Source organism: Phyllobates terribilis, unplaced genomic scaffold (assembly GCF_046119375.1).
Source record: "Phyllobates terribilis strain yellow unplaced genomic scaffold, ASM4611937v1 Scaffold_1__5_contigs__length_1240528914, whole genome shotgun sequence".
Classification (NCBI taxonomy): domain Eukaryota; kingdom Metazoa; phylum Chordata; class Amphibia; order Anura; family Dendrobatidae; genus Phyllobates; species Phyllobates terribilis.
This window is the reverse complement of record NW_027362761.1, coordinates 560,261,580-560,275,473: the sequence shown is the minus strand read 5'-3', so window position 1 is coordinate 560,275,473 and position 13,894 is coordinate 560,261,580. Positions and strand designations below refer to the sequence as shown.

General features: G+C 42.0%; 1 protein-coding gene across 3 annotated transcripts in view; it reads right to left on the bottom strand.

Moving 5' to 3' along the window:
• The window catches only part of DYM (dymeclin), a 262,125-nt gene that overhangs the window by 94,516 nt on the left and 153,715 nt on the right, over nucleotides 1-13,894 (bottom strand). For all 3 annotated transcript variants that reach the window (XM_073680479.1, XM_073680481.1, XM_073680480.1), the window contains one exon: nucleotides 11,661-11,763. In XM_073680479.1, the coding sequence (XP_073536580.1) occupies nucleotides 11,661-11,763 (103 nt within the window). The remainder of the gene's footprint in view (nucleotides 1-11,660; nucleotides 11,764-13,894) is intronic.

The window sequence follows — 13,894 nt, the reverse complement described above, 5'->3', positions numbered from 1 at the left end:
AATAATAATTATTTTTTATTTCTATAGCACTAACATATTCCACAGCAGTTTACAATTCAGAGGGGACATAAAACAACATGCGGAGTGGTGTGGTCACGTTGAAAAACGGCTCCTGGGTCCCTTATGTTCCCTTGTGAAGGCTTCCTCATGACGTTGCTCGCTGGGTCTTCAGACCAATCTCCGGATATTGTGTTAGAGAAGAAAGCAGGACTCATCGCTGAAGAGGACAGACCTCCATCCCTGCCTCGAAAGCAGTCTTACTCTACACCACGATAGCCTTTGAGTTCGGTGGCGTGAGGTCAGTTGACACCTGTAGCCGGACGTCTGGCTCATAGCCCACTGTAATACAAATGCCTTCTGATACTTTGTGTAGACACGGAGTGACGCCTTAGACTTGGCATGTGATCACTAATTTCACTTACACTACAGAATGGATCACTACACGCCATGCTTCAAATCTGTTGAGATCACATAGGCAACACCATGAAGAGGCCTTCATGAGAGAACGTCACATGGGTCTACTCCTGGGATTACGGTGAGGGGTGGTGTAATGTATGCTAGCTGGACTCCTCTAGTCTTCATTCCAGGTGCACTAATGGCTCGGACTTGCATTGATTTGGTGCTGGAAGCAGTGGTGCGGCCATTTCTCCAAAGTGTCCCAGGAACTCTTTTTCAACACAACGCAAGGCTGCATGTTGCTTTTTCTACTGTGAGCAGCCTGCATGGACTAAACGTGCTCCCATGGCTGCAGTGTATCCGGACTTGTCTCCCATTGAGCACATCTGTGACGTTATTGTTCGGTGATTACACAGGAGCTGCCAGCAGCGGATCTTGATGATTTGCCCAAGTGCATTCAGCAGCAAAACCTTCCTCAGACGACCATTAATAATAACCTCACTGATAGCAGCCGAGGCTGTAAGTGCCGGGATTTCTGCACGTGGTTCATTCTCCAGACTGTATACATCGAGAGGTTTAGAAAATGTTTCTGTTTTTCCATCAACTGCAGATCAGTAACGTCTCCATCCTGTGATCTCCATCATTCCACCACATTTCCTTCTTGGCATTGCAATGTCAATGTTGGAGTTTAGGAAAAAAAATACTACAATATATATGTTTTTTATGTCCTTGTTCATTCTCGTGTAGGTTGCAATCTTGTTGTAAATAGGCAGCAGGGAGGCTCAGTAATTAGCACCGCAGCGTAGGGATCCTGGGTTCAAATCCCACCAAGAACATCATCAAGGAGTTTTATGTTCTCCCCGTGTTTGCGTGGGTTTCCTCAGGGTTGTCCGGTTTCCTCCACACTCCAAAAACATACTGATAGGGAATTTAGATTGTGAGCCCCAATGGGGATAGAGATATATGTAAAGCGCTGTGGAATTAATGGCGCTATATAAGTGAATAAAATAAAATAAACCAATAAATAAATGGCTCAGAATGACGATGGTGCGGCAGGAGACAGGCCTGCGTGCAGTCACAGAGGGATTACCTTCTGATCTGTAACTCCATTGCTTGCGGGATCTTTCCCTTTCTTTTTCTTTCCTAGGAATGGTTTCCATTTACTGCATCCAGAAGCGACAAATCTTCCCCCCATCAACACCCACCATACATCTTGTGAGTTACAGTTTTATGACCTGCCAAGCCCCTCATTAGACTGACCTCTGACCTCCCCCTGTTTTTAGACATTTGATCTTTCGGACAAGCCCATAACTAGCTTGTTAACATTTCTTTTGGAGGCTGCCGGTGTTTTCCTATAGGGGAAACGTTCACAGCTGAGACTGAAGAGCTGAGCACCCACAAACGCACTTACATCAACGGGACTTTCCTGATCAAACTTCATATTTGCGCAGGATGTGTCACCAAAAGCATAAAACAAACAAAAAAAACCCCAATATCTTTTAAATGCAAAATTAGTAATGAAAAAAATTAACTTAATAAATTTCCATTACTTAACCATGAAAAAATACCCAAACTTTATGTATATGCAACATTCCTATACATGTTCTATACTATATATTACTACAGTAGTTATATTCTTGTACATAGGGGGCAGTATTATAGTAGTTATAGTCTTGTACATAGGGGCAGTATTATAGTAGTTATATTCTTGTACATAGGGGCAGTATTATAGTAGTTATATTCTTGTACATAGGGGGCAGTATTATAGTAGTTATATTCTTGTACATAGGGGCAGTATTATAGTAGTTATATTCTTGTACATAGGGGCAGTATTATAGTAGTTATATTCTTGTACATAGGGGCAGTATTATAGTAGTTATATTCTTGTACATAGGGGGCAGTATTATAGTAGTTATATTCTTGTACATAGGGGACAGTATTATAGTAGTTATATTCTTGTACATAGGGGGCAGTATTATAGTAGTTATATTCTTGTTCATAGGAAGCAGTATTATAGTAGTTATAGTCTTGTACATAGGGGCAGTATTATAGTAGTTATATTCTTGCACATAGGGGCAGTATTATAGTAGTTATAGTCTTGTACATAGGGGGCAGTATTATAGTAGTTATATTCTTGTACATAGGGGACAGTATTATAGTAGTTATATTCTTGTACATAGGGGGCAGTATTATAGTAGTTATATTCTTGTACATAGGGGACAGTATTATAGTAGTTATATTCTTGTACATAGGGGCAGTATTATAGTAGTTATATTCTTGTACATAGGAGCAGTATTATAGTAGTTATATTTTTGTACATAGGGGCAGTATTATAGTAGTTATATTCTTGTACATAGGGGACAGTATTATAGCAGTTATATTCTTGTACATAGAGGGCAGTATCATAGTAGTTATCTTGTACATAGGAGCAGTATTATAGTAGTTATATTCTTGTACATAGGGGGCAGTATTATCCTAGTTATATTCTTGTACATAGGGGCAGTATTATAGTAGTTATATTCTTGTACATACGGGCAGTATTATAGTAGTTATATTCTTGTACATACGAGCAGTATTATAGTAGTTATATTCTTGTACATAGGGGGCAGTATTATAGTAGTTATATTGTTGTACATAGGGGCAATATTATAGTAGTTATATTCTTGTATATAGGAGCAGTATTATAGTAGTTATATTCTTGTACGTAGGGGGCAGTATTATAGTAGTTATATTCTTGTACATAGGGGGCAGTATTATAGTAGTTATATTCTTGTACATAGGGGGCAGTATTATAGTAGTTATATTCTTGTACATAGGGGGCAGTATTATAGTAGTTATATTCTAGTACATAGGGTCAGTATTATAGTAGTTATATTCTAGTACATAGGGTCAGTATTATAGTAGTTATATTCTTGTACATAGGAGCAGTATTATAGTAGTTATATTCTTGTACAAAGCGGGCAGTATTATAGTAGTTATATTCTTGTACATTGGAGCAGTATTATAGTATATTCTAGTACAAAGGGTCAGTATTATAGTAGTTATATTCTTGTACATAGGGAGCAGTATTATAGTAGTTATATTCTTCTATAATACTGCCCGCTATGTACAAGAATATAACTACTATAATACTGACCCTATGTACTAGAATATAACTACTATAATACTGCCCGCTATGTACTAGTTATAATCTTGTACATAGGAGGCAGTATTATAGTAGTTATAATCTTGTACATAGGAGGCAGTATTATAGTAGTTATATTCTTGTACATAGGAGCAGTATTACAGTAGTTATATTCTTGTACATAGGAGCAGTATTATAGTAGTTATATTCTTGTACATAGGGAGCAGTATTATAGTAGTTATATTGTTGTACATAGGAGCAGTATTATAGTAGTTATATTCTTGTACATAGGAGCAGTATTATAGTAGTTCTATTCTTGTATATAGGGGGCAGTATCATAGTAGTTCTATTCCTGTACATAGAGGGCAGTATCATAGTAGTTCTATTCCTGTACATAGGAGCAGTATTATAGTAGTTATATTCTTGTACATAGGGAGCAGTATTATAGTAGTTATATTGTTGTACATAGGAGCAGTATTATAGTAGTTATATTCTTGTACATAGGAGCAGTATTATAGTAGTTATATTCTTGTATATAGGGGGCAGTATTATAGTAGTTATATTCTTGTACATAGGAGCAGTATTATAGTAGTTATATTCTTGTATATAGGGGGCAGTATTATAGTAGTTATATTCTTGTACATAGGGGGCAGTATTATAGTAGTTATATTCTTGTACATAGGAGCAGTATTATAGTAGTTATATTCTTGTATATAGGGGGCAGTATTATAGTAGTTATATTCTTGTACATAGGGGGCAGTATTATAGTAGTTATATTCTTGTACATAGGGGGCAGTATTATAGTAGTTATATTCTTGTACATAGGGGGCAGTATTATAGTAGTTATATTCTTGTACATAGGGGGCAGTATTATAGTAGTTATATTCTTGTACATAGGAGCAGTATTATAGTAGATATATTCTTGTACATAGGAGCAGTATTATAGTAGTTATATTCTTGTACATAGGAGCAGTATTATAGTAGTTATATTCTTGTACATAGGAGCAGTATTATAGTAGTTATATTCTTGTACATAGGGGGCAGCATTATAGTAGTTATATTCTTGTACATAGGGGGCAGTATTATAGTAGTTATATTCTTGTACATAGGGGGCAGTATTATAGTAGTTATATTCTTGTACATAGGAGCAGTATTATAGTAGTTATATTCTTGTACATAGGAGCAGTATTATAGTAGTTATATTCTTGTACATAGGGGGCAGTATTATAGTAGTTATATTCTTGTACATAGGAGCAGTATTATAGTAGTTATATTCTTGTATATAGGGGGCAGTATTATAGTAGTTATATTCTTGTACATAGGAGCAGTATTATAGTATATTCTTGTACATAGGAGCAGTATTATAGTAGTTATATTCTTGTACATAGGAGCAGTATTATAGTAGTTATATTCTTGTACATAGGAGCAGTATTATAGTAGTTATATTCTTGTACATAGGGGCATGAATGAATACATGGCTACCCTTTTTTGTGTTCATTGCATGTGGACAATGCGGCTGAGGACTTCTAACAGGCAGTTCAGGATCGCTGGAATGTCTATCAGCTGTTCTTGTGGGGAAACACGGCACATTTTGCTGGGAATAATAAAGAGGGCTTATGGTATCCAACAGAATTCCTGCTGGAAAGATTAAAATAACAAAGGCACTGACTGTAAATATTACTGAAATCCAAGCTGTTAAGAATGTGGATGATGTTCCTCAATGGAAGAAAAACAACATCTCATGGAATCAGCACTGTGTTCCTCCAAACATGTTACATATCGTTTTTAAGTGGATAATGAATGACGATTAACAATTAAAAAAAATATATAAATAAAAATAATAAATTTGATACAACAAAATTCCAAAAATCTTTCAAAACTACTCCCCATGTACAAATATAAATATATACACTGCTCAAAAAAATAAAGGGAACACTCAAATAACACATCCTAGATCTGAATGAATGAAATATTCTCATTGAATACTTTGTTCTGTGCAAAGTTGAATGTGCTGACAACAAAATCACACAAAAATCATCAATGGAAATCAAATTTATTAACCAATGGAGGCCTGGATTTGGAGTCACCCCCAAAATTAAAGTGGAAAAACACACTACAGGCTGGTCCAACTTTGATGTAATGTCCTTAAAACAAGTCAAAATGAGGCTCAGTATTGTGTGTGGCCTCCACGTGCCTGTATGACCTCCCTACAACGCCTGGGCATGCTCCTGATGAGGTTGCGGATGGTCTCCTGTGGGATCTCCTCCCAGACCTGGACTAAAGCATCCGCCAACTCCTGGTCAGTCTGTGGGGCAACGTGACGTTGGTGGATGGAGCGAGACATGATGTCCCAGATGTGATCAATCAGATTCAGGTCTGGGGAACGGGCTGGCCAGTCCATAGCTTCAATGCCTTCATCTTGCAGGAACTGCTGACACACTCCAGCCACATGAGGTCTGGCATTGTCCTGCATTAGGAGGAACCCAGGGCCAACCGCACCAGCATATGGTCTCACAAGGGGTCTGAGGATCTCATCTCGGTACCTAATGGCAGTCAGGCTACCTCTGGCGAGCACATGGAGGGCTGTGCGGCCCTCCAAAGAAATGCCACCCCACACCATTACTGACCCACTGCCAAACCGGTCGTGCTGAAGGATGTTGCAGGCAGCAGATCGCTCTCCACGGCGTCTCCAGACTCTGTCACGTCTGTCACATGTGTTCAGTGTGAACCTGCTTTCATCTGTGAAGAGCACAGGGTGCCAGTGGCGACTTTGCCAATCCTGGTGTTCTGTGGCAAATGCCAAGCGTCCTGCATGGTGTTTGGCTGTGAGCACAACCCCCATCTGTAGACGTTGAGCCCTCATACCACCCTCATGGAGTCGGCTTCTAACCGTTTGTGCAGACACATGCACAATTGTGGCCTGCTGGAGGTCATTTTGCAGGGCTCTGGTAGTGCTCCTCCTGTTCCTCCTTGCACAAAGGCGGAGGTAGCGGTCCTGCTGCTGGGTTGTCGCCCTCCTATGGCCCCCATCATGTCTCCTGGTAGCGCCTCCAGCCTCTGGACACTACGCTGACAGATACAGCAAACCGTGCCACAGCTCGCATTGATGTGCCATCCTGGATGAGCTGCACTACCTGATCAACTTCTGTGGGTTGCAGAGTCAGTCTCATGCTACCACAACCAACATTCAAAAGTGACCAAAACATCAGCCAGAAAGCATTGGTACTGAGATGTGGTCTGTGGTCCCCACCTGCAGAACCACTCCGTTATTGAGGGTGTCTTGATAATTGCCAATAATTTCCATCTATTGTCTATTCCATTTGCACAACAGCATGTGAAATTGATTGTCAGTGTTGCTTCTTAAGTGGACAGTTTGATTTCACAGAAGTTTGATTTCCTTGGAGTTATATTCTGTTTAAGTGTTCCCTTTAATTTTTTGAGCAGTGTGTATATAACTATTGTAATACTGTCAGATTCAAGTTATTTCTGTGATCATTGTGGGTTTTTCTTTCGTTAAAGGAGGGGTACCAACAATTTTGACCAACTGTGTAACTACTATAATACTGTCCCCTATGTACAAGAATATAACTACTATAATACTGCCCCATGTACAAGAATATAACTACTATAATACTGCCCCCTATGTACAAGAATATAACTACTATAATACTGCCCCCTATGTACAAGAATATAACTACTATAATACTGCCCCCTATGTACAAGAATATAACTACTATAATACTGCTCCCTATGTACAAGAATATAATTACTATAATACTGCTCCCTATGTACAAGAATATAATTACTATAATACTGCTCCTATTTACAATAATATAACTACTATAATACTGCTTCTAATATAACTAGTATAATCCTGTTTTCATATGGATTGTGATATCACAGTAATAGTTTGTATTATATAGGATATATCCTAATCTTTACAATTAGGGAGATAAGACGAGTAATCCACACTAGCCAACAAATGGTAAGATAGATATATCTATAATATAACGGGAGATGCGTGTTTCTGTCTGAAGCCTTTATAGACTGCGCAAGCGCGTCACTCCTGCGCAGTCTGGCTCCAGATAGAAGAACGCATGGAGCGGTTACAGTTAAGAGGAGTGTATGGCGCCGGAGATTATGGTATGTGTAGACATTGAATGCATACCGCGATCTCCGGCGCCGTACTCACATACTTACCTGACTGGGAGGAGCGGTGCCACGGCGCCTCTGTTTGGTCCGGAGGCCAGGGGAGGAATGAAGCGTTGGAATCGGCGAATGCGCATAGTGCTATCCGGCGCCATTTTACTGAAGACATATTTGCAGTCTGTCTTCAGCAAAATGGCACCGGACAGCGCAGTATGGGCACGAGTGTACTCCGGCGCCACACTCCTCCCCCGGCCTCCGGCAGAGCAGGACACAGCAGCGCTGGAGCACAGGGCAGAAAGGTGAGTCTAAGTGTTTATTTTTTTGTATGTGTGCAGAGTGAAAGGGATGAGTGGTGCCATACATACCAGGATTGGGGGATGATGGGGCCACACATACCAGGATTGGGGGGATGAGGCGTACCAAGCATACCAGGATTGGGGATGAGGGGTACCATGCATACCAGGATGAGGAATGGGGAGCCATGCATACCAGGATGAGGGGTACCACGCATACCAGGATGAGGGGTACCACACATACCAGGATGAGGGGTACTACACATACCAGGATTGGGGGGTGAGGGGACCATGCATACCAGGATTGGGGGGTGAGGGGACCATGCATACCAGGATTGGGGGGTGAGGGGACCATGCATACCAGGATTGGGGGCTGAGGGGACCATGCATACCAGGATTGGGGGCTGAGGGGACCATGCACACCTGGATTGGGGGGTGAGGGGACCATGCACACCAGGATTGGGGGCTGAGGGGACCATGCACACCAGGATTGGGGGGTGAGGGGACCATGCACACCAGGATTGGGGGGTGAGGGGACCATGCACACCAGGATTGGTGGGTGAGGGGTGCCATGCATACCAGAATAGGAACCATGCATACCAGGATGAGGGATGAGGTGCCATGCATATCAGGATGAGGGATACCATGCATACCAGTATAAGGGGTGGGGTGCCATGCATACCAGAATTGGGGATGAGGGGTGCCATGCATACCAGGATTGGGGATGAGGGGTGCCATACATACCAGAATAGGAATGCAGGGTACCATGCATACCAGGATGAGGGATGGGGTGCCATGCATACCAGGATGAGGGATACCATGCATACCAGAATAGGGATGAGGGCTACCATGCATACCAGGATTGGGGATGAGGGGTGCCATGCATACCAGAATTGGGTATGAGGGGTGCAATGCATACCAGGATTGGGGATGAGGGGTGCCATGCATACCAGGATTGGGGATGAGGGGTGCCATGCATACCAGGATTGGGGATGAGGGGTGCCATTCATACCAGGATTGGGGATGAGGGGTGCCATGCATACCAGGATTGGGGATGAGGGGTGCCATGCATACCAGGATTGGGGATGAGGGGTGCCATGCATACCAGGATTGGGGATGAGGGGTGCCATGCATACCAGGATTGGGGATGAGGGGTGGCATAAATACGAGGATAGGGATGAGGGATGGGGTACCATGCATAAAAGGATAGGGATGAGGAGTGCCATGCATACCAGGAAGGGGATGAGGGGTACCATGCATACCAGGATTGGGGTGACGGGTGCCATGCATACCAGGATTGGGGGTGAAGGGTGTCATGCATAACAGGATTGGGGATGAGAGGTCCCATACATACCAGGATAGGATGGTGGGGACAGGATGGGGGTAGCACAAACACCAGGATGGGGGCAGCAGAAATACCAGCATGGGAGACCATATACCAATAAAAATACTCGCCACCTGGGCGTAGAACGGGTTCAATAGCTAATTATATATATATATATATATATATATATATATATATATATATATATACACAGTACAGACCAAAAGTTTGGACACACCTTCTCATTTAAAGATTTTTATGTATTTTTATGACTATGAAAATTGTACACTCACACTGAAGGCATCAAAACTATGAGTTAACACATGTGGAATTATATACTTAACAAAAAAGTGTGAAACAATTGAAAATATGTCTTATATTCTAGGTTCTTCAAAGTAGCCACCTTTTGCTTTGATGACTGCTTTGCACACTCTTGGCATTCTCTTGATGAGCTTCAAGAGGTAGTCACCGTAAATGGTCTTCACTTCACAGGTGTGCCCTGTCAGGTTTAATAAGTGGGATTTCTTGCCTTATAAATGGGGTTGGGACCATCAGTTGTGTTGTGCAGACGTCAGGTGGATACACAGCTGATAGTCCTACTGAATAGACTGTTAGAATTTGTATTATGGCAAGAAAAAAGCAGCTAAGTAAAGAAAAACGAGTGGCCATCATTACTTTAAGAAATGAAGGTCAGTCAGTCCGAAAAATTGGGCAAACTTTGAATGTGTCCCCAAGTGCAGTTGCAAAAACCATCAAGCGCTACAAAGAAACTGGCTCACACGAGGAAAGCCCCAGGAAAGGAAGACCAAGAGTCACCTCTGCTTCTGAGGATAAGTTTATCCGAGTCACCAGACTCAGAAATCGCAGGTTAACAGCAGCTCAGATTAGAGACCAGGTCAATGCCACACAGAGTTCTAGCAGCAGACACATCTCTACAACAACTGTTAAGAGGAGACTTTGTGCAGCAGGCCTTCATGGTAAAATAGCTGCTAGGAAACCACTGCTAAGGACAGGCAACAAGCAGAAGAGACTTGTTTGGGCTAAAGAACACAAGGAATGGACATTAGACCAGTGGAAATCTGTGCTTTGGTCTGATGAGTCCAAATTTGAGATCTTTGGTTCCAACCACCGTGTCTTTGTGCGACGCAGAAAAGGTGAACGGATGGACTCTACATGCCTGGTTCCCACCGTGAAGCATGGAGGAGGAGGTGTGATGGTGTGGGGGTGCTTTGCTGGTGACACTGTTGGGGATTTATTCAAAATTGAAGGCATACTGAACCAGCATGGCTACCACAGCATCTTGCAGCGGCATGCTATTCCATCCGGTTTGCGTTTAGTTGGACCATCATTTATTTTTCATCAGGACAATGACCCCAAACACACCTCCAGGCTGTGTAAGGGCTATGTGACCAAGAAGGAGAGTGATGGGGTGCTACGCCAGATGACCTGGCCTCCACAGTCACCAGACCTGAACCCAATCGAGATGGTTTGGGGTGAGCTGGACCGCAGAGTGAAGGCAAAAGGGCCAACAAGTGCTAAGCATCTCTGGGAACTCCTTCAAGATTGTTGGAAGACCATTTCCGGTGACTACCTCTTGAAGCTCATCAAGACAATGTCAAGAGTGTGCAAAGCAGTCATCAAAGCAAAAGGTGGCTACTTTGAAGAACCTAGAATATAAGACATATTTTCAATTGTTTCACACTTTTTTGTTAAGTATATAATTCCACATGTGTTAATTCATAGTTTTGATGCCTTCAGTGTGAATGTACAATTTTCAAAGTCATGAAAATACAGAAAAATCTTTAAATGAGGTGTGTTCAAACTTTTGGTCTGTACTGTATATATATATATATATATATATATATATATATATATATATATATATATATATATATATATATTATAGTGTATATATATATATATATATATATATATATATATATATATATATATATATATATAAAATGGCCTTCGAGACAAGAAATTGGGTATTTACAGTAAAGGGCATTTATTTATCTAAGCAGAATTTCTCTTCAAGACGCTGATTTATGGCATGCTGTAAAGAGGTGGGATTGGCTCTGCATGTGTCAGGGCACGTCCTTGGCACTATGCGGCCACTATGGACATCCCTGCCCTATAGAGCCTATAATAGCCCTGTGTACATTGCAGGGATGACGGTGGTGTCTTGCACCGGTGGCGGCTCATGTCACATCTGTGCACAGTAAACCACATGTGAGACGTGATGTCATCCTAAGAGTCTGGAGGTTGAATCTTGGTGTCAGCTGTCAGACTGTGGCAGCCCGCAGTGGCAGTGTGCTGATCAGTGGGGCTGAGAAGCCGCCGCACAGACACTCGCTTTCAGCTTGATACTCACGTAGTCAGGAAACGGAGAGTCGTCGGAGCCTAGGGACCCTCGCAGGGACTGGGTGGCTTGCTCCAGGACTTTGTTGTGTTTTTTAGACAGCAATGAAAACAAACTAAATGAGGAAAAAAGAAAAAAAGAACAATGTTAATAAAGAGATAAAACCGAGATATTGTGATCCGGCTTCATGGGAGCCAGCGCTATGGTGAGATCCCACAGACAGAACGGTGTCAAAGGCACAAAATGCAATGTGCACAGTGACCACAGCAAAAGCACCGCAACGCCACAGCACCATCACCAACATACAAGAAACGAGACATCTATCAGAAGAGAGGAACAGCCGGGCTCAGAACATGGATACAGATGTATGTACAGAGCAGGTGATGGCGGCTGCTCGCCCAGCGCACACCCCCACTGATTCCCTCCAGTCTCCTCCACCTGTGTACTCTATGGGGAGAAACAAGCGACAAGACCCCTCCAGCACTGACTGATCTGCACACAAAAGTATCAGGTGCTCAAAGTATAACTGCAAGACATAGTCTGCTCCTCCTACACCTCACATGGTCAACATCAGAGATGCGGCCAACTACAGGACATAAGCACACCAGCAGAATAGTGAGTGCAGCTCTGGAGTATAATACAGGAGGTAACTCAGGATCAGTAATGTAATGTATGTACACAGTGATTGCACCAGCAGAATAGGGAGTGCAGCTCTGGAGTATAATACAGGATGTAACTCAGGATCAGTACAGGATCAGTAATGTAATGTATGTACACAGTGATTGCACCAGCAGAATAGTGAGTGCAGCTCTGGAGTATAATACAGGGTGTAACTCAGGATCAGTGCAGGATAAGTAATGTAATGTATGTACACAGTGACTCCATCAGCAGAATAGTGAGTGCCGCTCTGGAGTATAATACAGGATGTAACTCAGGATCAGTACAGGATCAGTAATGTAATGTATGTACACAGTGACTGCACCAGCAGAATAGTGAGTGCAGCTCTGGAGTATAATACAGGATGTAACTCAGGATCAGTAGTGTAATGTATGTACACAGTGACTGCACCAGCAGAATAGTGAGTGCTGCTCTGGAGTATAATATGGGATGTAACTCAGGATCAATACAGGATCAGTAATGTAATGTATGTACACAGTGACTGTAGTAGCAGAATAGTGAGTGCAGCTCTGGAGTATAATACAGGATGTAACTCAGGATCATTACAGGATCAGTAATGTAATGTATGTACACAGTGACTGCACCAGCACAATAGTGAGTTCAGCTCTGGGGTATACAACCCCTGGCAAAAATTATGGAATCACCGGGCTCGGAGGTTGTTCATTCAGTTTAAAAATGTGGTACTCAGTAAGGGTAATTTTTTTCAGACCAAGAAGAGGGAAAAAAATATGGAATCACTCAATTCTGAGGAAAAAATTATGGTATCATGAAAAACAAACACACAAAAGAACACTCCAATACATCACTAGCATTTTGTTGCACCACCTCTGGCTTTAATAACAGCTTGCAGTCTCTGAGGCATAGACTTAATGAGTGACAAACAGTACTCTTCATCAATCTGGCTCCAACTTTCTCTGATTGCTGTTGCCAGATCAGCTTTGCAGGTTGGAGCCTTGTCATGGACCATTTTCTTCAACTTCCACCAGAGATTTTCAATTGGATTGAGATCCGGACTATTTGCAGGCCATGACATTGACCTTATGTGTCTTCTTTCAAGGAATGTTTTCACAGTTTTTGCTCTATGGCAGGATGTATTATCATCTTGAAAAATGATGTCATCATCCCCAAACATCCTTTCAATTGATGGGATAAGAAAACTGTCCAAAATATCAATGCAAACTTGGGCATTTATTGAAGATGTAATGACAGCCATCTCCCCAGTGCCTTTACCTGACACGCAGCCCCATATCATCAATGACTGTGGAAATTTGCATGTTCTCTTCATGCCGTCATCTTTATAAATCTCATTGGAACGGCACCAAACAAAAGTTCCAGCATCATCACCTTACCCAATGCAGATTCGCGATTCATCACTGAATATGACTTTCATCCAGTCATCCACAGTCCACGATTGCTTTTCCTTAGCCCATTGTAACCTTGTTTTTTTCTGTTTAGGTGTTAATGATGGCTTATGTTTAGCTTTTCTGTATGTAAATCCCATTTCCTTCAGGCGGTTTCTTACAGTTCGGTCACTGACATTGACTTCAGTTTCCTCCCATTCGTTCCTC